This window comes from Hypanus sabinus, chromosome 10 (assembly GCF_030144855.1).
Source record: "Hypanus sabinus isolate sHypSab1 chromosome 10, sHypSab1.hap1, whole genome shotgun sequence".
Lineage (NCBI taxonomy): Eukaryota > Metazoa > Chordata > Chondrichthyes > Myliobatiformes > Dasyatidae > Hypanus > Hypanus sabinus.
In genome coordinates, this window is record NC_082715.1 from 117,910,900 (window position 1) to 117,935,559 (window position 24,660).

The 24,660-nt window shown below is 41.1% G+C and overlaps 2 protein-coding genes across 2 annotated transcripts in view; both read right to left on the minus strand.

Annotated features, from left to right (window-relative positions):
* Positions 1–2,574: 2,574 nt before the first annotated feature.
* On the minus strand, positions 2,575–2,742 carry LOC132400335 (cytochrome b-c1 complex subunit 10-like). Its single transcript, XM_059981292.1, has one exon. It carries the CDS (start codon positions 2,740–2,742, stop codon positions 2,575–2,577), a length of 168 nt encoding a protein of 55 aa, XP_059837275.1.
* A 7,933-nt stretch (positions 2,743–10,675) lies between these two features.
* Positions 10,676–24,660, minus strand: part of LOC132401028 (uncharacterized) — a 90,828-nt gene continuing 76,843 nt past the window's right edge. The window contains exons 3-5 of the transcript XR_009514460.1: positions 22,669–22,798; positions 15,685–15,859; positions 10,676–12,631 (exon numbers count right to left, since the gene is read on the minus strand). The gene's annotated coding sequence lies outside the window, so the exon portion shown is untranslated. The remainder of the gene's footprint in view (positions 12,632–15,684; positions 15,860–22,668; positions 22,799–24,660) is intronic.

The window sequence follows — 24,660 nt, forward strand, 5'->3', positions numbered from 1 at the left end:
AGGAAGGACATTCTTGCTATTGAGGGGGTGCAGCGTAGGTTCACAAAGTTAAATCCCGGAATGGCGGGACTGTCGTATGTTGAAAGCTTGGAGCGACTAGGCTTGTATACACTGGAATTTAGAAGGATGAGACGGGATCTGATTGAAACATATAAGATTATTAAGGGATTGAACACGCTGGAGGAAGGAAGCACGTTCCCGCTGATAGGTTAGTCCAGAACTAGAGGCCACAGTTTAAGAATAATGGGTAGGCCATTTAGAACAGCGATGCGGAAAAACACTTCCACCCAGACAGTGGTGGATATGTGGAATGCTCTGCCCCAGAAGGCAGTGGAGGCCAAGTCTCTGAATGCATTCAAGAGAGAGTTAGATAGAGCTCTTATAGATAGCGGGGTCAAGGGATATAGGGAGAGGGCAGGAACGGGGTACTGATTGTGCATGATCAGCCATGATCACAGTGAATGGTGGTGCTGGTTAGAAGGGCCGAATGGCCTACTCCTGCACCTACAGTCTATTGACAGGGGAGTCATGCAGGGAGCAATCCCTGAGGAAAGCAGAAAGTGGGAGAAAGGGAAAGATATGCTTGGTGGTGGGATCCTGTGGAGATCGTGGAAGTTATAGAGAATAATGTGCTGGACACGGAGGCTAGTGGGGTAGTAGGTGAGGACAAGAGGAACTCTATCCCTGGTGGGGTGGCGGGAGGATGGGGTGAGGGTAGGCTTGCACGAAATGGAAGAGATGCGGTTGAGGGCAGTGTTGATGGTGGAGGAAGGGAAGACCCTTTCTTTGAAGAAAGAGCATGTCTGACCAGGGAGAGTCAGTAGACGTAATTTACTTCGATTTTCAGAAGCCTTTGACAAGGTGCTACACATGAGGCTGCTGAACAAGAAAAAAGGCCCATGGTATTACAGGAAAGACTCCAGCACGGACAGAAAGTTGGCTGACTGGCAGGAGGTAAAGAGTGGGAATAAAGTGGGCCTTTTCTGGTTGGCTGCCAGTGACTAGTGGTGCTTGCTAGGAGTTGATATTCCATACATACGTCTTCCTATTGCATGTTAATAATCTGGATGATGGTATTATTCATTTTGTGGCCAAGTTTGTAGGTGAAACAAAGATAGATGGAAGGGCAGGTGGTGTTAAGGAAGCACGGAGTCTGCAGAAGAACTTGGACAGATGAGGATAATAGGAAAAGAACTGGCAGTTAGAATACAGTGCAGAGAAATGTATGCTCATGCACATTGGTAGAAGGAATAAAGGTGTAGACTATTTTCTAAACAGGGAACAAATGGACTCAGGAGCCTTGCACAGGATCCTGCAAGGGTTAACTTGCAGGTTGAGTTGGTAGTAAAGAATGTAAAAGGAATATTTGTGTTAATTTCCAGAGGACTAGAATATAAAAGCTAGGATGTAATTCCGAGGTTTTATCCGGCATTGGTCTGACTGCAATTGGAGTACTGTGAGCAGATTTGCCCCTATATCTGGGAAAGGGTGTGTTGACATTGGAGATAATCCAGATGAAGTTTACAAGAATGATCCCCAGATTGAAAGAGTTGTATGAAGAGCATTTGATGGCTCTGGGCCTGTAATCGTTGACCTTTGGAAGAAGGAGGAGGTATCCCATTGAAAGCTTCTGAATATTGAAAAGCCTGGATAGAAAGGATATGGAGAGGATATTTCTAATAGTGTGAGAGTCCAGCATCAGAGTGCACAACCTCAGGGTATAAAAGACATCCCTTTAAAACTGAGGTGAGGCCGAGTTTCTTTAGCCAGAGGGGGGATGGGAAATTCATTGCCACAGGCAGCTGTGGAGGCCAATTCATTGGGTATATTTAAAGTAGTGATAGGTAGGTTCTTGATTAGTGAGGGTGTCAAAGGTTACGGGGAGAGGGTAGGAGAATGGTGCTGAGAGAGAAAATAAATGAACTGTGATGTAACAGAAGCGATATCTTGAATGTTCTAATTTGGATCCTAGGTTTTATTTTCTTATCATCCAGTGACACTAACTCCAGTAGAACATTACAGCACAGAAACAGGCCTTTTGGCCCTCCTTGGCTGTGCCGAACCATTTTTCTGCCTAGTCCCACTGTCCTGCACCTGGTCCATCTCCCTTCAAACACCTCTCATCCATGTGCCTGTCCAAGTTGTTCTTAAATGTTAAAAGTGAGCCTGCATTTACCACTTCATCATTCCACACTCTCACCACTCTCTGTGTGAAGAAGTTCCCCCCCACCAATGTTCGCTTTAAACTTTTCCCCCTTCACCCTTAATCCATGTCCTCTGGTTTTTTTCTCCCCTAGCCTCAGTGGATAAAGCCTGCTTGCATTCACTCTGTCTATACTCATCATAATTTTATATAGCTCTATCAAGTCTCCCCTCATTCTTCTACGTTCCAGGGAATAGCGTCCTAACCTATTCAACCTGTCTCTGTAACTCAGTTTCTCAAGAGCTGGCAACATCCTTGTAAACCTTCTCTGCACTCTTTCAATCTTATTAATATCCTTCTTGTAACTTGGTGAACAAAACTGCACACGATCGGACTTGGTCAGATTATTCCCTTAAATCCATCAATAATCTTCAATCACTCTTGAATTTTCCATTTATACATGGGATACAGCTAACTGCAACTTTCCAATCTGTAGCGTAGACCAGCAGTACACCAGCCACAGCTTCCCATGTACTGATAGTTGGAATCCAGATCTTCAGCAGCTGCCCGTGTCTGGGCCCGAGAATTCGCTGCAGCATCCCGGCGGCTGTTCGTGCCCTCCCGATTGACCGACTGCCGGCCCACATACTTGCCAATTGGAAAGCCGTAATGGAAAATGTTAGTTGTTAAGCTTTTGTTCCCCATTCTCCAATTTACGATTGCCAGCATCTGCTTTCTGTAAGGTGGATATGTTCCAAGGCATCCTTATCCATATCCCTTAATTCCTTGGCTTCCATGCAATTTTACTTCTTGTTTGTAATTTATTTTTTTGTTGAAGTTCATCATCAAACAAACATTTCCATAACTTGTATTTCAGACATTGTACATATATATTATATAATCATATATGTCACAATTCTCCACATAGTATTTATCTGAGGTATACAATTATAGAAAAGAGTGGAAAGAAAAAAACAATGAAAAGGAAAAAACTATGTACAAGTAGGGAGTGATCTTGTTTTTACAACATATTCATTGATTTGTGAGCATAAAAGCAGGCCTATGAGGCATTATGTAGTAATAACATTTTCCCAGTATGAATCAAATTGTTCTAGCTTATGATTAACAGATGTTGTTATCTTCTCCATTTTGTAAATGTCCATTGTCATTTTCATCCATACATTTAAAGTTGGGCTCTCCTGTGATAACCATTTCCCAGGAAGAGTCTTTTTACCAGCCACCAACTGTATATTCATTAAATATTTATCTCTTTTCAAACATTCTTGAGGTATATATCCAAAATCTATGGTTTTACTCTCTAAGAGTATTTCACATTTAAAGATGTCTTGCAGGGCATTGTGAATCCCCCTCTAATAGTCTTTGATAACAGGGCAGTCCCAAAGAAAATATGATAATGATTTGTATTTTGATTTCCACAATGTCTCCAGCAAACAGGAAGGTTACTATCTGTGGTGAACTACATATACCTGTCTGGACATGCTCCCTGCTGACTGCTCCTGTGGCTCCTCCCACAGACCCCGGTATAAAGGCGATTGAGGCCTGAGCCCGGCTCTCATTCTCCAGGATGTAGTATGGTGGTCAACTCCTGCTTGTTCTTTCTTCCAGTCAATAAAAGCCGATATCTCGACTTCACGTCTCAGAGAAAGTTATTGATGGTGCATCACTATCATAATGGGAAAATATCTTATCAAGTTTTTCCATCCAAACTTCTTCCATTTCGGGGAACTGGTGCACTTCCATTGATACCTCCATATTATTGTCCACTCTTCCTCAGATATAATTATCCCTCCTTCCTTCTCCCATTTTGTTTTAATGTATGAAGTCAAATGTGTTTTAAGATTTGACAACCCCTTATACATGCTTGAAATGATTCTACTACCATTATCTGATTTATAAGCTTTTCTAAATAGCTCTATCAAGCATGTACTTGCCTTGGTTACATTTTTAAGCATCTTATTAACATATTGTCATGTCAGTAAATACCGATAAAACTCTTGTTTTTCTTATAAGTGTTTCTCCTTAAGCATTTCAAAACTGACCAGTGTTCCTTCTTTCATTATGTTGCAAAGAACTGTTATTCCTTTAGCTGTCCAGTTCTTAAACCTAGCATCCAATTTACTTGGTTTAAAATCCGAGTCATATGCACACCATTTAAGAATTGCAATATCTCCCTCGAGATTATATTCTTTTATAGTATTCTTCCATATTTTAAGAGTCAATTTCACCCATGGGTTATCAATAGTATTTATGTACCTTTGCAGGTTGTTATCAGCCAAAATTGCTTGTATGGGGATGGGAAGTACCCGCTCCTCAAAGTTTTTCCATTGAGCGTCATATGATGGGTTGCACCAACATATCACAGCTCTCAACTGTGCTGCAAAATAATAATCTCTAAGAGAAGGTAGGCCCCATCCCCCCTTTTACTTTGCTAATTGCAAAGTTTTGAGACAAACTCTAGGCCTTTTATCCTGCCAAATATACCTTGATAACATCATGTTCCATTCAATGAATTGATTTTGATTAATTTCTATTGGTCGGGTCTGAAAGAAATATAACAGTCTGGGCAGTATATTTATTTTAATAGACTCAATCCTTGAACTGAGACTGAAAAAAGGAATCAGGTTCCATCTTGTCATATCTTCCTTAATTTTTTTATATGAAGGCTGATAATTGGATTCTGATAATTTTGCCAAATCTTTTGGCATAATGATGCCCAAATATTTGAAAGACTCTGTGTGCCATGCCCAGGGATATTTACCTTCAATTTCTCTTAGTGGCCTGTAGTAATATGAAAGTAATTGGGTTTTATCTATGTTGATCTTGTATCCTGATAATTGCCCATATTGTTCAAAGGTAGGTAAATTTAGGTAAAGAGTATGTTGGTTGCCTTAGATAGATCAAAATGTCATCCGCGTAACAAGCCAATTTATGCTCTGTCCCTTTAATAGTAATTCCCCTGATATCTTCATTTTGTCTGATGCATTGAGCTAATCGTTCCAGATATAACATGAAGAGTAGCAGTGACCATGCACAACCCTGTCTCGTGCCCCTTTCTAGGGTAAGACTATTTGATAAATATCCATTGATAAATAACCAAAGCTATGTAAAACTCTGGAAAGAAAATTCCAATTAACCAAATCAAATTCCTTTTCAGCATCCATACTTAACACTATTGTTTCGATTTTTTTTGTATATGATCCATAATGTGAAGTGTCCTTCGTATATTGTCTTGTGTTTGGCGTTGTCGTATAAAACCCGTCTGATCATTACGTATCAGTATGGGTAGAAACTCCTCTATAATCGTTCGGCCATGATGGAGGTAAATAATCCATAATCTACATTAAGAACGGATATTGGTCTAAATGACCTGCATTCCAGTTTATCATTGCCTTCTTTCGGTATAGCTGAGATTATCACTTCCTTCCAACTGGGTGGCATTTGTGCATTTTTAGAGCCCAGTTCAGTGTGGGGAGTAAAACAGGAATTAACTCATTTTTAAATTCTTAGTACCACTCTGCTGTATACCCATCTGATCCTGGTGACTTGCTTAATTTAAGCCTACTAATTGCAGTTTTTAATTCAACTTCAGTTATGTCAGCAGTCATCATTCTATTTTGTTCGTCACTTAAAGTGGGTAACTCAAGAGAATTCAAGGTGTCAATTTGGGTTATGCTTCCCCATGGAACTTTGGAATATAGGGTTTTGTAAAACACTTCAAAAGCTTCTTGAATTTCACATAGCTTATTTTTGATCATTTTCATTCTTGGGTCCTTAATTCTATGAATTGTATTTTCCGCTATCTTTTTTTTCACTTACTAGGCCAGTATTTTCAAAGATTTTGATCCACTTTCATAATGTCTCTGTTTCAGAACCATTAATTTTTTCCTGATTTTTTGCATAGACAAACTATTAATTACATTCCTAATTTTTTAAATTTCCCCTAATCTCTCCTTTGCCAAATTCAATTTGCATTTTTTCTCTAGTTCCTTCAGTCTATTTTGTAATTCCTCTAATGTTTTATTCCTTATTTTTTTCTTATATGAAGATATCGCTATAATTTTCCCTTTTAAGACCGCCTTCAGAGTATCCCATAAAATGGGGGGTGAAAACTCTCCATTATCATTAAATTCTAAGTAGAGACCAATTTCTTTTTTAATTTGTTCCTTAAAGTATGGATTATTGAGTAGACTTGAATTTAGTTTCAAAATAGTATTCTTAGTTGTAGGTCAAAATCAACAGCTAAGTATATAGGTGCATGGTCACTTACATCTATTGTCCCAATTCCACAGGTGTTTATTTTGTCTTTGTGTTTTCCAAATGTTATGAAATAGTATATTCTTGTAATTACAGAATGGGGAGCAGAATAATGAGTGTAATCCCTTCTGTTGGGGTAAAGGTCCCTCCATATATCAATTAAAACAACATCCTCAAAAAGTTTATTAACTTTCTTATGTAAGGATTTTGTTTCATAGGTTTTTCTATTGGAAGAGTCTAAGTTTGGTTGTAATTGTAAATTTAAGTCTCCCCCACTTCTGTTTCCGCTACCATAATATCAGTAATTTTCTGAAAGAACCCAATATCACTTCCCGGGAGTGCAAATATATTCAATAGAGTAACTGAATTTCCATCTATATTCCCCCTTACCAGAATATATCTGACCTCTTTGTCTTCCATTTCAAATACTTTTTCAAAATTTAGCTTACTTGAGATAAGATTAGCAACTCCTCTCCTATGTCCTGATTTATATGAGGAGAAAAACAAATTAGTGAAGCCCATTCTCTTTAGTTTTCTATGCTCATTATCACTTAAATGAGTTTCCTGTAAATATACAACATGGGCTTTATCCTTTTTTCATTTTGGATAAAATTCTCTTACGTTTGATTGACATTAAAAGAAATGTATTTTACTTTTTCCTTGGCCATCTGTATTTATCTGTCAATGTATCATTGAAATTCGCAGAATAAAACTTAATCGATCTATTCCCTGAACAAATAAGAACCAAGAAACGCAAATAATAACAAAAATGTAAACGAATGTGTGATTCCAAGGCTGAGGTCTCTGATAGATGACCCTGCGTTGAGCTAGAGGAAATGTCTAGCTGTGGGGGATAACCCCTCCTACTTGTGAGTTGAGGACCCCCATTGCAGTATTCACAAAAGTCAGTGAACCATTGCACAGGAAAGATTTCCCTGTGTACTCCTCCTATATACACACACACACCCACACACGTATATATATATACATTCATATATATTACATGCACTCATATATATGGCAAACACGAGGAAATCTGCAGATGCTGGAAATTCAAGCAACACACAAAATTCTGGTGGAACACAGCAGGCCAGGCAGCATCTATAGGGAGAAGCGCTGTTGACGTTTCGGGCTGAGACCCTTCATCAGGACTAACTGAAAGGAAAGATAATAAGAGATTTGAAAGTAGGAGGGGAGGGGAAAATGCGAAATGATAAGAGAAGACCTATCCATGGCCTCCTCTATTGTCAAGATGAATCCAGTCTCAGGTTGGAGAAACAACACCTTATATACCGGCTGGGTAGCCTCCAACCTGATGGCATGAACATTGACTTCTCTAACTTCTGTTAATGCCCCTCATCCCCTTCTTACCCATCCCTGATCTATTCTGTTTTTTCCCCCTCCCTTTTTTTTCTCTCTGCCCAGCACTCTGCCTGTTCTCCATCTCCCTCTGGTGCTCCCCTCACCCGTTCTTTCTCCCTAGGCCTCCCGTCCCATGATCCTTTCCCTTCTCTAGCTCTGTACCCCTTTTGCCAATCACCTTTCTGGCTCTCAGCTTCACCCCACCCCCTCCGGTGTTCTATCATTTTGCATTTCCCCCTCCCCCTCCTACTTTCAAATCTCTGACTATCTTTCCTTTCAGTTAGTCCTGACGAAGGGTCTCGGACCGAAACGTCGACAGCGCTTCTCTCTATAGATGCTGCCTGGCCTGCTACATTCCACCAGCATTTTGTGTGTGTTGCACACGTATATATATTCTCATTTTGGTAGGGAAAAAGGAGTAAATGAGGGATTAAAGAATAACAACTAAGTAATATAAAATCCACATTATAATAAGTATTTTTCGAGATAGGTATATCACTGTTTACTTTTGTTTCCGTTTAGCTTCTCAACATTTTTAAAGTGAGCCAAAGCTTATGGCTCTTCTGGAGGGGATGAAGGCTGTCTTTGGAAAACTCCCAGTCTCTTCCTGATATACTTCTCTCGGCCTCCTCCAGTATCTTGCCTTCTCGATTCTTGCACTATTTCCCAAGAAGAGCAGGATAATTCCTCTGCCAGGCTTTCCCTTGGTTTGATCATGCAGACGGGCAACCCTCTGGCCTTCATGTCTATAGTCGCCTCCCCCACTGTCTGATATAGTTGGATCCCATCTTGATAAAACACTCGAAGTTTAGTAGGGTATGGAGTTTGAAAGCTAATTCTTTCCTGCTTTAGTATTTGCTTTACTTCAGAGTATCCTTTACATTTCTGCAGGACCGCGGGGGGTAATCCTGTTCAAAATATATTAATTTATCATCTAAAAACACCCTCTTATTACCCCAGGCCCTTCGTAGAATCTCCGCCTTGGTACTGTATCAAAGGAATTTAATTATTTTTGAGCGTGGCTTATCTGCTCTATCTTGGGTAGGCTTCGGAATGAGCGCATGATGCGCTCTCTTAATTTCCAGATCGATAGTCGAGGGAAGCTCCAGCAGCAACTTTCCGACAAACTCTGTCATAGACAAGCTCTCCGCTCCTTCAGGAACGTTGTATATTCTGATATTTTTCCGCCGTGATCTTCCCTCCAGGTCAAGCAGTTTAGCTTCTTGTTGATTTAATATTTTTATCGTCTCAATCAGTATCTGTTTCACATTTTGAACACGATCTTCCACCTCCTCACTTCGAGTCTCTGCCACTGCTATTTTTTGATTGATGTTGGTGAGCTCTGACTTAATATCATGTAGCTGCTGTTTTATATCTTTTTGGAACTCCCTTATATCTTTCAAAATTTCGATCATATTCACTGCTTTGCTTGAACGAGGCCCAGCGTCCGCCTCATTAGCACACGGTCAGGTAGGAGAGCTGCTCGCTGCATTACTCTCGGCCGCAGGCTTTGCAGTGTCTCTCTTTTATTTCCATTCTTTTTCCCCATTCTTGCCCCTCTTATCAGTTCAAATACCTTTGAAAAATACTATAATTGATGGGTTAATGGGGCTTAATATGCATTTTTCAGGAGGAGCTAGTGACTTAAGTTGACGTTCTCGATGATGACGTCACCGGAACCCCCTCCATGCAATTTTTCATGGTAAATACAGGTAAGAATTATTACATTAAGATCTCACCCATCCTTGGTGGCTCCACATATAGATAACCACATTGACCTTATGATGACCTATTCTCCCACGAGTTACTCTTTGGCATTTAGTATTCTTATGGAAACTCTTAGGATTTCTCTTTATGTTAACTGCCAGAGTTACCTCATGATCTCTTTAAGCCCTACTGATATTCCTCATTAGGGAAGTCATCAATCTCTTGTACCTCTCAATGCCTTCACTCGACCCTATATAGCTGCCTATATGTGTCTTATTCTTTTATTCCTGACAAGAGCCTTAGTATCAACTGGAGCTCTTTACCAAATTTGCATTTCTCTCCAATAGGTCCTCATGCTGTCTTGAAGTTTTCATATCTCACTTTTAAAAGCCTTCCACCTGCCAGCTGTCCCTGCAAACAGTCTCTGCAAGTCAACCTTTGCAAGTCCACATCTAATGCCTTCAAATTTACCTTGCCCCAATCTAGGACTAGTGAACAACTCTGAACTTTTATGATCTTAGGATATGCTTTCATAAGCCCCATGAATTTGCCCATCTTAATGTGCTTTAAGATCACCAGCATCTAGTTTTTGTAATGTTGATAAGTTCCAAGAAATCTTATTCATTTCCCATAATTCCTTAGCTTCTGTGTCCTTTTCCACAGAAAATTCCACAGGTATGAACTATTAACTTAAGACCTCACCTGTCCCTAGTAGCTCCACATACACTGTAGATGACTACATTCATCCTTATGAGGATTTAAAAACTAATAGAATTATGGTTACTGGTCTGAGAGTGATCCCCACTGACACTCCTGTCACTTGGACTGCCTCATTCTCCAACAGAAGGTCCTCCTTTCTCATAAGGCCACTGCCAATTTGGAACATGCATTTGATATTTCAGTATCTCCATTATTTTCCGTAGATCTTTCATGAAAACAATACTTTTTTTTTGTTTTCAGTTACTGTATTTGAGGTATGATCTCACTAAGCTGTCTACAAAGCCAGAGTTTTGTAAACTTACTGACATTTGTACACCAGTCATGCAGTAGAGGCTAACATTATTATGTATCTCCTCAATTGTGTTTCATATCATGTCTCTTCCCTGCACTGCCAGCTGCTAACTGTGATCTACTGATATGACCAATGACCAGTTCTGTTTCTGAGTAAGAATTGAAATGGAGACCAAGTGTTGTGATGCATCACCTCTTTATTTCGCAGTGAGAACACATTCCCAGCAAGATGTAAAGCAAAACACTAAGACTCTAAAAACAATTGATTATTAGCTTCCTAAGGAGATCTGAAAGCAGTTGTTCTGTTAACAGCAGCAATTGTCCATGAACAGGCCTCTCTCCCCAATGAGTTGATCTGCAGCACCCAGTCTTTCACACATTCTATTCCATTATATTTCAATGGACAGCAACGGAAGATGAAGTGGTAACAACGATGATAGTTTATAAATGGTTTAAATACAGTCTCTACAGTTTAAGCGTTAACTTACAATTTTATATTTCAACCTGGAACCAGCTCTGAGTGAGACCTATAGTCCCGCATTTGACACCTCCAGGATTTCAGCCAGCACAACCTCAGTGCTCTGTACACCCAGCACTTCCCATTTCCTGTCAGCTCTTTTCATATTTTTGATTTCTGCTTGGTGAACACACAGAGAATCTGTCCCATTGTGAAGATAGAATGTCATTGTATCTGTGTTCAGAACAATCTCAGTCTCAGTAAGTACTCAAGTTATTTAAAGAGGAAAGGGAAATTCTCTGAGTGATCAATTCTGTTACCCAGAGGAGTCACCCACCCATATACAACTGTGCCGTGTGGAGACTTTGAACAAATATTTCTGCCTTGATAGCTCTTTCTTCAGATTCCCAGGTTTCTCACCAGCAAAGTTTCAATATGGAGCTTCCTATTATTGGCTGAGTAAGTGTTTCTCTCTTACTGTCCAGTGTAGTTTCTCCGCACAACTGATAGGTCCCTGGATACTGGGAAATTACTTGGAATTCAGAGGGCAGTTAATTATTAACAATATTAAATAGACCGGCAGCCTCCTCTATCTAGAACATTTGGATCTGTCAGTATCAAAGCCGAATGTGTGGTTAAGGTGAGAGCGGAAGACCATGTGATTCCCCAACATATTTCATCCAGGTAGTGACATGGAGACACAGCTCCACAACCAGGACTATTGGGCACTAGACAATCAGTAGGGACCTTCGGTGGGAATAATTCATTAGAATGACTGAATTATTCATCAGAATGATTAGTTGTAATTTGCAGTGAATGCAAAATACAATGAATGAAAGGGAAAGAAAGCCTCACCTTGGACACTTGGTTTGATGATGAGAGGCATTGATCATGTGGGTAGTCAGAGGCTTTTTCCCGGGGCTGAAACGGCTAACACAAGAGGGCACAGTTTTAAGGTGCTTGGAAGTCAGTACAGAGGAGATGACAGGGATATGTTTTTTTACGCAGAGGGTGGTGTGTGCGTGGAATGGGCTGCCGGCAACAGTGATGGAGGCGGATACAAAAGGGTCTTTTAAGAGACTCCTGGATTGGTACATGGAGCTTAGAAAAATAGAGGGCTATGGGTAACCCTAGGTAATTTCTAAAATAAGGACATGTCGGGCATAGCTTTGTGGGCAGAAGGGCCTGCATTCTGCAGTAGATTTTCTATGTTCCTATGTTTCAATTAGTTAATTGTGAGTGAAGTGTGAGTTCCCTGTACTTGCAGGCATCTGGGTGGGATGTAGGAACTGACAATTGCCATGAGAGCACACAAGGCTTGTTGAAAACCCCAACAATGGCAGACATGCAGAATTAAATCTAATGTGTATAAATCACCCTGAGATATTTTACTTCATTACGCCACCGAAATGCATGTTATTCCAGGAAGGAAACCACTAAAGGTGATATCAGAGTTGAGCACATCTCACTGTTTGAAATCTATAAGTATTAGAGCCTCTGAGAGAACAATTCTGTTTCATTTCTTGAGAAAAGACAGTTTCACGTGTCCAGCTTTGTTGTACCAACCAATGAAAATACGACTGTGGTCAAAAGAACGGTGGTCGTTTTCCAGTTTCTTCTTGAGTTCATTAGCAAGTCTTCCATAGTCTTCATTTTCCTGCTCAGTCACAAAGTGACTAATTCAGCATAAATATTGCATTAAATTAAATGAACTCTTTCCTGTTTGTTCAAGTTGTAATCGCCATTCTGTGCTTGTATCACAGTCAGTACCAGACAATAAGAAGCAGAGATAGCTCCCTATTTGGAGGCTCTGAATTTATTTTTTTCCTTCTTTCTCTCCCCCCTCTCCCTCCTCTACCGCATCTCCCCATCATCCTCCCCTGAGACAGATGAACTCCAAGAGTACAATGTTCAAAACCTCCTTCCTGTGTATGACTGCTGCCCTCTGTTGGGAGTTACTTGGTGTAGGACTCTGACAGGATCCTTTGCTCAAGTGTTGCACAAAGTTTCCATCCTGTGTGTGCTTGGTTATTGCAGTGGTGAGGAAGCCACATTGTGAACACCAAGTGTAGTACACTCGATTGGGAGAAGTGCAAGTGCATTATTGCCCTTTGTCGGAAGGCTGTTTGGGTTCTTGGACGATGGGAAGGGAAGAGGTGAAGTGTTACACCTCCTGTAGTTGCATGGGAAATTGTCAGACATGAGCAGCAGTAGGCCTGTCTTCTTTCAAGAGGAGGACAAGGGTGCATATGGGTAATCATTCTCAACTAATGAATTTTGAATTATGTACAGCCTATCTGGGAAATCTGCAGGATGGATTTCTCAGCTGATGCAGGGTAGGAGACTTCTTGACACTGGATGGAATTTTGCCACATCAAAACTAACAAGAACACATTTTAGCAAGCAACCATTTTGTGAATCCCATCTAGAGACATGCTGTTCAAATGTTCCACATCAGATTCCATTGCAATCTCTTACCCTTTAACTTAAATGTATGCCTTCTAATTTTATTCACCTCTGGCAAAGGTAATAAATTCCTGCAGCCTATCCTATCTATATCCCTTATAATTCTTTATATATGTCTTCCCCAGCAGATAGGCTCGAGATAGATTAGGGAATATCAGCTTTATTATTAGGAATGGGAAAATGAAATTTAAACTGCTTCTGACCTTTTCTATGGGAGAACACATCTCGGCGAGCACTTTCTGCCTTGTGGAAACTCAGTTCAAAGCTATAGTTCCAACTTGTGAACTGTTCTGGTGAGAAACAATTCTACTATAACTTGAAGAGGATCTGTATATAAAACTACGTGGAGTATCGATATAATAGTGCAGTTATATTTTCTATTTTTTGGTGGGGGTGTTGAGGATCTCAGGAGATGTGATAAAATTAGAGGACATAGATATAGGCTAAGGAGTAAAAGAGTGAGATGGGATCTGAGGGAGTTGTTATCTACTCAGAGAGTGTAAAACCTACAACCTGCAATACATTGCCGAAGAGACTGGTGGAAGCAGTTTCACTGACAGTATTTATGGGGTGTCTAAGAAAGCACCGAGGCATTGAAAGCCGGGAACAAGTGCTGAAAAATGTGATGTGGTAAGAGCTCTGTCCACAGTATTAGACAGGAAGGCATGGCGTGGAGATTGGGAGAATGGAATGGAGTCCTTACAGGCAACAGGGTTTAGAGAACTATAAACAGGGTAGTTGCTGGTGCCTGTGGTTTGTAGTAGGTGTCAATGGCGAGCCCATTCCCCGCAATGGAGACAGAGAGATCCAGAACAGGAAGAGAGGAGTCAGAGATGGACAATGTGACAGGGAGAGCAGAGTGGAAATTGGCTGCAACAGGGATGAAATTCTCGAAGCAGTCACAGCTTGGGCAGTGTGTGATTGCTGATTGGTAAACATTTGATCTGGAGACAGTGAGTGGAGCTGATAGAAAGATTGTTGAATGTGAAGACAGGTTTGGGCATTGAGTGTGTTGTTGGAGGGGAACTGGTTGAGCATCTGTTGGAGGAGGTAAAGGAGGATGATCAGAACCTCCTAATGTGGGGTGGAGAAGTAAAGGGAATGTACATCCCTGCTGTAGATGAACCAGTTAGAGCCATGAAATTGGAAACTGTTGAGGTAGCAGAGTATTCCAAAGTTTCAGAGATTCAAGTGGGAAGGGACTAGAGCAGGGGAGAGGAATTGGTCTCAAGGTAGGAAGAAGCAAGTTGAGGTAAGACAAGACTGAAGCAGTGGATCTCGGACATTATGCTTGTGGATCTTTGGTAGCAGGTGGAAGGGCACTCTGCAAGGTTGGGACACTGCAAGGTTGGAAGTTGCGGCAGGAATATCTCTCGAGGAAAAGAGGTCTGTGATTGTATGGAAGACCATGGCCTGATGTTCACTGATTGGGTGGTTTGATTGAGTCTTTCTGAACTGACATTCACTCTCTGAAAAAAGGAAGTGAGTATTGTACTTGTCGGCAGGTTTGAGGCAATTAGCTTTGGTCTATGGGGGATACCAGTGTGTCAGACTATACAACATTACCCAGACTGTACAACATTAACAACACATTACACAATCAAGGAAACTTCGCAGCCCTTTAACGTCAACATCCATCATTCCACCCCATCAGAGGAATTCCCTTCCTTCCTCCTATCACGCTCCCCAACATTCTTTGCTGCTGAAATTTGCTTTCTCGCTTTCTCAGTTCTAATAAGGTCTCCAACCTGTTACTTTAAATCTTTCTCTTGCCCTAAAGGCAGTGTTTCTTGCATTATTGATTGTCAATGAAATAATGTTTTATTGAGATAAGATGAAGATGAAGTAAAGTGTTTAGCTAGATTTATTCACTGTGGTTAATGTGACAATTTCTGAAAAGCAACAATCCAAGTAATGTTTGCAACTATAAGGGCCTCAAAACTAATAGGACAATCTGAGAGGAATTACAGGGACATTATTTAACAGCTACAGAATCTTTATTGCGGGATGATGTCAGATGATCTCATGTGTCAGTCACATCCATGCTCCACCTGAAGCTGTCAGTATGGAGAGCAGCCATGGCCTCAGAAATGGAAGTGTAGGTTATGAGAGATGCACCAATCATTCTAACACTGTTAGTACCGGTCAAGATCTCTGCCCGTGTGACCAGCTTGCTCACCGCAGTCTGACCACATCTGAGTGTACTGCTCTCCGGAAAACAATGCACAAATGCTTCAACAGTGTCAACAACAATAAATCGTACCTCTCATAAACCTTTAATGGAGAAGTAGTGTATCATTGAACTGACGGATCTTTTGGGAGAGGTGGAGTTTGGATTTCAAGTGGCAATGAAACGAAGACTGAAAATTGAGGTTTTATAACAACATTTTCAAATGGGGCTCTAATTGCCCAAGGTGCAGAGATGGGAACTATTGTAGCTGTGGAGAAAGAACAGTTTACAGTTACAGCATTGTCATAGAGTCATACAACAATACAGTTCACATATAGGCCCATCAACCCAATAGGCCATAAGACCATTTGGCACATTATGTCTGTCCTCCATTCCGTTCTGGGTGATCTCTTACCCTTCTCAACTCCACACTCCTGCTTTCCCCACCTAACCCTGGCACCCCCACTGATCAAGAAACTATCAAGCTCCACCTTAACTCACTTGGTCCCCTCAGTTGTTTGTGGCAATGAATTCCACTGATTCACCACATTCTGGCTCAAGAAATTCTTTTTATCACTGTTCTAAAGGGATGTGCTTGTATTCTGAGGCTGTACGCACTGGTTCTAGCCTCTCCCACAATAGGAAATATCCTCTCCTCATCCACTCTATCTAGGCCTTTCAATATTGGATAGGTTCAATAAGATTCCCCGCCCCCACTATTCTTCTGGACTCCAGCAGGTACAGACCCAAGGCGATCAAATATGATTCATACATTAATCGTTTCATTTCTGAGGCCATTCTTATGAATCTTCTCTGGTTCCTGCCCAAAGCCAGCACATCCGTTCTTAGATAGGAGCCCCAAAATTGCTCACAATACTCCCAAGTGCAATTTGACCAATGCTTTTAAAGCCTTTAGCATTACATCCTTACTTTCATATTGCAGTACTTTCAAAATGAATGGCAATATTGCATTTAGCTTCCTTATCTCCAACTTGATTTACAAACTAATCTTTAAGGAATCTTGCATGAGGACTCCCATATCACTTTGCACCTCTGATTTATGAATTTACTCCCCATTTAGAAAATAGTCTGAGCCTTTATTCCTTCTACCAAAGTGAATAGACATGCGCATCCCTACACTTCATTCCATCTGCCGCTTCTTTGCCCATTCGCTGAAACTATCTGTCCTTCTGCAGACTTCCTGCTTCCAGAACACCAATTGGCCCTCCACCAATCTTGGTGTTTCCCACAAATTTGGCCACAAAGTCACCAATTTCATCATCTAACTCATTGACATATAACATGAAAGGAAGCGATCCTCACACTGACCCCTGTGGAGTAGCACTAGTAACTGGCAGCCCAATAGAAAAGGCCCTCTTTATTCCTGTTCTTTCCCAATCAGCCAACCTACTATCTTTCCTGTAATATCATGGACTCTTGTTTAGCAGCCCCATTTGTGGCTCTTTGTCAAAGACCTTCTGAAACTTCAAGTGAACAGCAGCCACCATCTCTCCTTCCCTATCCTGCATGTTATTTCCTGAAAGGATTACATCAGATCTGCAAGGCAAGATTTCTCCTCATGGAAATCATTCTGACTTTGGCCTAATTCATCATGTGTCTCCATGTGCCCCAATACCTCATCCTTAATAATGGACACCAATATCTTCCAAACTGCTGAAGTCAAGTTAACTGGCCTATAATTTCCTGTATTTTGCCTTTCTTCCTTCTTAGAGAGTGGAGTGACATTTGCAATTTTTCAGTCCTAGTGATTCTTGAAATATAGAACCATAGAACGTTACAGAACAGAAAAAGGCCTTTTGGCCCCTCTTGGCTATGCCGAACTATTTTTCTGAGTGTGATGTTCATTCAGGTGTTAGCAGCAGTAGTCAGGTCTGTGGCACTGTGACTTGCTCTGAGGCTCAGAGGGAAAGGGTGCAGACAAACAATGAGGAGGTCAGACAGAGGTCCTTTGACTGCAGAAGAGATGGCAAGGTGATGGGTTGCCTCAAGGGTCAAGGATGTCTCTACACAGCTGCAGAAAATTCTTGAGTGGAATGATGAACAATTTGAGGTTGTTGTAGACGTTGGTTCAAATGATGGGGGTAGAACAATGGATGCGGTTCTACCAGATGATTTAGGTAGGGAGTTAAGAAGGAGGTCCTTGTGGGTACTGATCTCCAGATTACTCCTGCCGCTATGTGCCGGCAAAGAAAGAAATATAAAGATAGGGCAGATGAATTTTTGGCTGAGGAACTGGTGGAGGGGTGGTTGTGAGGTCTTCTGATCTTTTCTGAGGTAGAGGAGACCAGTACAAAAGGGTTGGACTGTACAGTACTTGAATCAGAGAGGGACCAATATCCTTTCAGGAAAATTTGCTGATGCTACAAATGAGAGTTTATATTAGATTGGCGGGGTACGGGACTCTGAACAGGATAAAGCAGTAATCAGTAAGAGCATGTTTTGTAATAAGGATAGGCAAGGGCACAGTAAATGAACAGAAATTAATATTCAGTTAAACTGCATTTATTTTAATCAGGTAAACTGCATTTGTTTTACTCCACAAGGTTTAACTGGTAAAACAGATAAAGTTGGAGTATAGATTAGCCCTGAGGAAAGAGATGTTCAAAGTTAAAAAACTACACACAGAGACAAACAAACAAACAATGTAAAAAAGATATCAGACTGTGTAAATATGAAACAAAAGACATATGATAATGATTAATATTATGAGAACATATTTAGTGTCCTTGAGAGTGAGTCCATAGGATGTGGAATCAGTTCAGTGTTGGGATGAGTGAAGTTGTCCACAATGGTTGGGAGACTGATGGTTGAGATATACTAACTGCTGCTGAACATGGCGGTGTGGGCCTGAGGCTCTTGAACCTCCTTCTTTATGGCAACGGTGAGAAGAGAGCATGGCCTGGATAGTGGGGATCCTTGATGACGGGTGCTACTTTTCTGTGACAGTGCTCCTTCTAGATGCGCTCCATGCTGGGAGGGCTTTACCTGTGATAGACTGGGCCGTATCCACTATTTTGTGGATGTGTCTGTTGAAGGACATTAATGCTTCCATACCAGGCCATGATGCAACCAGTCAATATACTCTTCACTGCATCAATAGAAGTCTGCCAACGTTTCAGATGAGATGCTGAGTCTTCACAAACTTCTAAGAAAGTAAAGGTGTTGCTGTGCCTTCTTTGTAATGACACTCATGTGCTGGACGACAGCCATAGAGCAAATATGGCTAAGAAATGGGCAGGACCAACAGCTCAATATTCTCAGATATTGATGCTACAGGTATGACAGAAGTGCAGGTAAGAGACGGTGGCATGTTGCTTTTTTGATAAGGAAGGACATATTACCAGTACTTAGACATAATGGTTCTGTGAGATAATCCCATTATGAGTAGAATTTAGAAGCAAGGAGGACTGGGTCACTAATGAGGCTGTAATACAGAGCATAGAAATGTACAATACAGTGAAGGCCCTTTGGCTCGTGATGTTTTACCAACCATTTAACTACTCCAAGATCAATCTAACCCTTCCCTCCAAAATAGTCTTCCATTTTTCTTTCATCCATGTGCCTAGCTATGAGTCATTTAAATCTCATAAATGTTAATAGTGACTTTACCACCTCCCCAGGAAATGCATTCCACACACTTACCACTCTTTGTGTAAAAGAACCCACATCTGACATCACCCACAAACATTCTTCCGATCAGCTTAAAGGTATGTCTTCTCATTATAACCAGTGCCACCCTGGGGAAAAAGGCACTGGTAATCTATTCTATCTCTGCCTCTCATCATTTAATATGCTTCTTCCAAGTCTCCTCTTATTGTCCTTCATGCCTAGCTCACTCAACCTTTCCTCAGAAGACATTTTCTTAATCCGGGCAGCATCCTGGTAAATCTTCTCAGCTTCCACATCCTTTCTATAATGAGGTGACAGAACAATACTCCAAGTGTGGTTTAACCAGAGTTGTTTTATAAAGCTGCAACATTATCTTGTGGCTCTTAAACTCAATCCCCAATAAATGAAAGCCAACTCACCATATACTTTCTTAGCCACCCTATCAACTCATGCAGCAACTTTGGGTTATCTATGGACTTGGCCTCCACATCCCTTTGCTCCTACACGCTGCTAAGAATCATGCCATTACCTTAGTACTCTGTCATCAAGTTTGACTTCCAAAGTGTATCACCTCACAATTATCTAGATTGAACTCCATCTGCCACTTCTCAGCCCAGCTGTGCATCCTGCCAGTTTCCGATGTAACATACGACAACCTTCTGTACAATCCACAACACCACCAACATTCATGTCATCTGCAAACTTTTAACCTACCCTTTCACTTCCTCTTCGAAGACATTTATCAAACTCATGAAGAGTAGGGGTTCTGGAACAGCTCCTTGTGAAACACCACTAGTCGTGGACCTCCCATCAGAATATGCTCCATCTACTACCACCCTCTGTCTTCTCTGAGAAAGCTAATTCTGAATTCATACAGCCAAGTTTCCCTCAATCCTATGTCTCCTGAATAGCTTTTCTAACTGAGCCTGATATGGGGAACCTAGTTGAAAACCTTACATAAATCCATATGTTTCACACCCACTGCTCTCTATGCTTCTCCAAATCCTATTTCTCAGAATCTTCTCAGATATATTGCCCATCACTGATGCAAGATTCACTGGTCTATAATGTCCAAGATTATCCCTATTACCTTTCTTGAACAACTGAATAACATTGGCCATCCTCATATTTTCTAGTACTACTCCTATGAACGTCAATGAGGATTCAAAGATCATTGCCAACAGCACAACAGTCTTTTCTCTCAATTTCCACAGTAACCTGAGGAATAATCCTTCTGGCCATGGAAATTTATTTACCCTACTCCTTTTCAAATGTTCTAACACATCCTCTTCCCTAACCTCAACGTGTTCCAACATATTAACCTTTTCTACTTTGGCCTCATATTTGTCAAGGTCTCTCTCTCTGCTGAAGCAAGGTATTCACTAATGACCTCCTCTAACTCCAAGCACATATTCACCAAAGCCTTCTCATGTCAGCTTCAAGTTCACCAACTCTGTTATTTTTTAACCTTTCCAAAATCTGCCCATTGATATGTTCCTCAGTGTCCCTGTTGCGTTTGGAGGATCTACAGAATACTCCTAACAGTGATTGCTCCCTTCCTGGTCCTGACTTCTACCCACACTTACTCAGTAGATGATCCCTTCATGACATCCGCCTTTCTGTAACTGTGATACTATCCTTAATGAGCAATGCCATTCCCTTCTTGTTCCTTTTGAAACATCTAACCTCTGTAATATCTGGCAGCTTGTGACAGTCAATTCTCTGCAAAGGCAACATTGTAGTTCCAAGTACTGACCCCCAGTGGTCAGCAGGGGTTTGAGCACCAAGAGTTTATATGAATATATAATATTATAAAATATATATATTTATATGAATATATAATATAATATATTATTGCTCATAATAGTAGGAATAAAAGGATTGTAGTAGTGGGAGATTCTTGTTTTCCTGGTACTGATTGTTAAGAGCCTGGATGGGGTGGAATTTATGAAATATGTCTTGGAATGTTCTCTGAATCAATATACAGTACAAAGGGTACTACTTGAGAAGGTGCAATCCTGGACCTTCCTTTTATAGGAACAAGACAGTAAAAGTTACTGGACTGACAGTCAGGGAGCTCTTTAGTTCTAGTAAATATAATTATGTTGGTTTTAAGATAGCAATGGAAAAGATCCATAGGTTAGGACCCTAACCTGAAGCAGGGATAATTTTGGGGAAATGGGCAGGATGTTGCAGATAAGGGAGAATCTGCAGATGCTGGAAATCCAAGCAACACACAGAAAATACTGAAGGAACTCAGTAGGCCAGGCAGCATCTATGGAAAAAGCACAGAGTGTGATATCAGGAATCCAGAAACAGCATATTCCTACCAGGGTAAATGATAAACCTGGCAAGTTTATGGAATTTTGGCTGATGAGTGGTATTGAGACTCTGGTCAAGTAAAAATAAAACTGAAACATACATTGTATTTAGTAGGTACTGGATACTTAATTTCTTGATGACTATAAAAATATTAAGACTACTTTTAAGAGGGAAACCATTGTAATTTTCTAAAATACACAATGTCAGTCTCTCACTTTCAAACACACAAACACACACACACACACGCACGCACGCACGCACGCACGCACGCACGCACGCACGCACGCACGCACACACACACACACACACACACACACACACACACACACACATACATTGAAATTCCCCAATCCTGCACTCCTGAATTTACTCCCGATGAACCCGTTAAGCAGAGTTGAGGTCTCAAGGGTTCCAATAGTCAAGAATCAGCAGTGAAGTGTAGGAATCTGAAACTGGAATGGTGTGAGTAACAAATTTTGTTTCAAAAAGACACCAGTGTGCAGTTCTAGTCACCTCACTACAGAAAGGAGCAACAGGATGTAAAGTGGTAAGAGCCAACTTTGCTCCTTTGCCCAGGCATGGTCAGGAAGGGTCACCTGGCCAAATTCTACCTGTGTAACTAAATATGGCTCTTGTCTGCCTGCCTGCTCACTAGTTTGAAATAATATCCCTATACATCCCTTCAGAGCACTATCTACAGGAGGAGTTATCTTAAGAAGGGAACATCTACCAACAAAGATCTCCACACTGGGCCATGCCATCTTCTTAGAGCTACCATTGGACAGAACGTACAGAAGCCTGCAGAAACCTTTAACCATTTGGTCTTGAATCAACCTGCATAAACCAAATCACTGCCTCAGCTTAGCAATACCAGACAACTTTGACAATCTTGCACTGCAATAAACATTGTACTTTTTTAAAAATTCTAACCCTGTTCCCTATGGGATAAGTTTGAAATAATTTATGCTGAACCTATGTTGTCAGATGCAATGAATGCTGCTGCAACTAAGTTTTTCATTTGACCTCTGCAAATGACAATAAATCTGACTTTGACTTTCCGATGAGTCACACACGAACACAAAAGGTATGTTCTGTGCTGTAACATTGAAGAAACTTCTCACATACCAGCATCATTATGAAAGCGTGAATAATTGAAAAATCTGTCCAGGCCCAATTTTATTGCAGTCTCCATATCCATTCCATTAACAAATGTATGAAGCCAATGAAGAGTTGGGAGCTCTACTTCTTCATAACCCTCGTGGAAAGAAAATAAATAGATAGTCACAGAAACAGTGGCAAAGTTCATTGGCAGCATCTGTGTTGAGGCTGTGTGATGGATGCCTGATGAGGCATACCTACCAGAGAAGGCTGCAGCAAGGCCTCTGGCATTGGTAAGCAGGAGGATATGGAGTACTTGGCGACACAGGACAAGATAGACAAAGTCATCAGGGTTTCTTTGAGGGAAAATCTTACCTGACAAACCTGGTGGAATTCTGAGGAGATTACAGGTAGGATAGCTAAAAGGGATTCAGTGAATGTTGTATATTTGGATTTTCACGAGGCTTTTGACAAGGTGCCACACATGAGGCTGCTTATCAAGTTAAAAGCTCATGGTATTACAGGAAAGTTACTAGCATGGTTAGCGAATCGGCTGATTGGTAAGAGGCAGCGATGTGAATAAAAGGATTGTTTTCTGGTTGCCGCCAGTAACTAGTGGTGTTCTGCAGGGGTTGGTGCTGGGACCACTTCTTTTTATGCTGTATATAAATAACTTAGATGATGAAATAGATGGCTTTGTTGAGAAGTTTGCAAATGATACAAAGATTGAAGGAGGGGCAGGTAGTGTTGAGGAAACAGATAGGATGCAGAAGGACTTAGACAGATTAGGAGAGTGGGCAAGAAACTGGCAAATGAAATACAATGTTGGAAAATGCATGGTCATGCACTTCTGTAGTAGAAATCAATGTGTGGACTAACTTATATACGAGGAGAAAATACAAAAATCTGAGATGCAAAGGAACTTGGGAGTCCTTGTGCAGAACACTCTAATGGTTAACTTGCAGATTGAAACAGTGGTGAGGAAGGCAAATGTAATGCTAGCATTCATTTAAAGAGGTTTAGAATATAAGAGCAGGGATGTGATGCTGAGGCATTATAAGTCACTGGCAAGGCCTCACCGTGAGTATTCTGAACAGTTTTGGGCTCCTCATCAGAGAAAATTGTGCAGGCTTTGGTGAGGGATCAGAGGAGGTTCACAAGGATGATTCTGGGAATGGAAGGATCATCATGAGGAATGTCTGATGGTTCTGGATCTGTGTTCACTGGAATTTAGAAAGATGGGGGAATCTCATTGAAACCTTTTGAATGTTGAAAGGCCTAGACAGAGTAGATGTGGAAAGGATGATTCCCATGGTGGGAGAGTCTAGGACAAGAGAGCACAGCCTCAAGATAGAGGGGCATCCATTTAAAACAGGAATGGGGAGAAATTTCTTTAGCCAGAGGATGATAAATTTATGGAATTTATTATCACAGGCTGCTGTGGAGGCCAGGACTTTAGGTGTATTTTAGGCAGAGATTGATAGGTTCTTGGTTGGCCATGGCTTCAACTATTACAGGGAAAAGGCCAGGGAGTGTGGCTAAAGGAGGGAAAAAAGGATCAGTCATGACTGAATGTGGGAGCAGACTCGATGGGCCAAATGGTCTAATTCTGCTCCTATGTCTTATGGTCTGGCTTTGTGGCTCTGAAGGGAAGGGATGAGAAAAGGAGAGCACTGATGATAGGGGTTTCAATCGTTAGGGATACTGACAGGTGATTCTGTAGACATGAAAGATTCCCAGATTCCAGGGTCAGTGACACCTTATACTCAGTCCACTGATTTCTTAAAGGGAGGGTTGGGCATTCAGAATTTAGATTAACTATTGGCACCAACAAGGTAGATAGGAAAAGGGATGAAGTCCTGGAGAGAGAATATGTGGAGCTTGGAAGGAAACTGAAAAGCAGGACTTCAAGGGTGGAAAACCTTTGATTGCCGCCTGTTCCATGCACCAGTGATGGTAAGAATGGATGCTATGGAAGCTGAGTGAGTGGCTGACGAATTGGTGCAGAGGGCAGGGTTT

Coding starts and splice junctions, on each gene's coding strand:
- LOC132400335 (XM_059981292.1), bottom strand. CDS start 2,742: ATGCTGCAGCGAATTCTCGGGCCCAGACACGGGCAGCTGCTGAAGATC.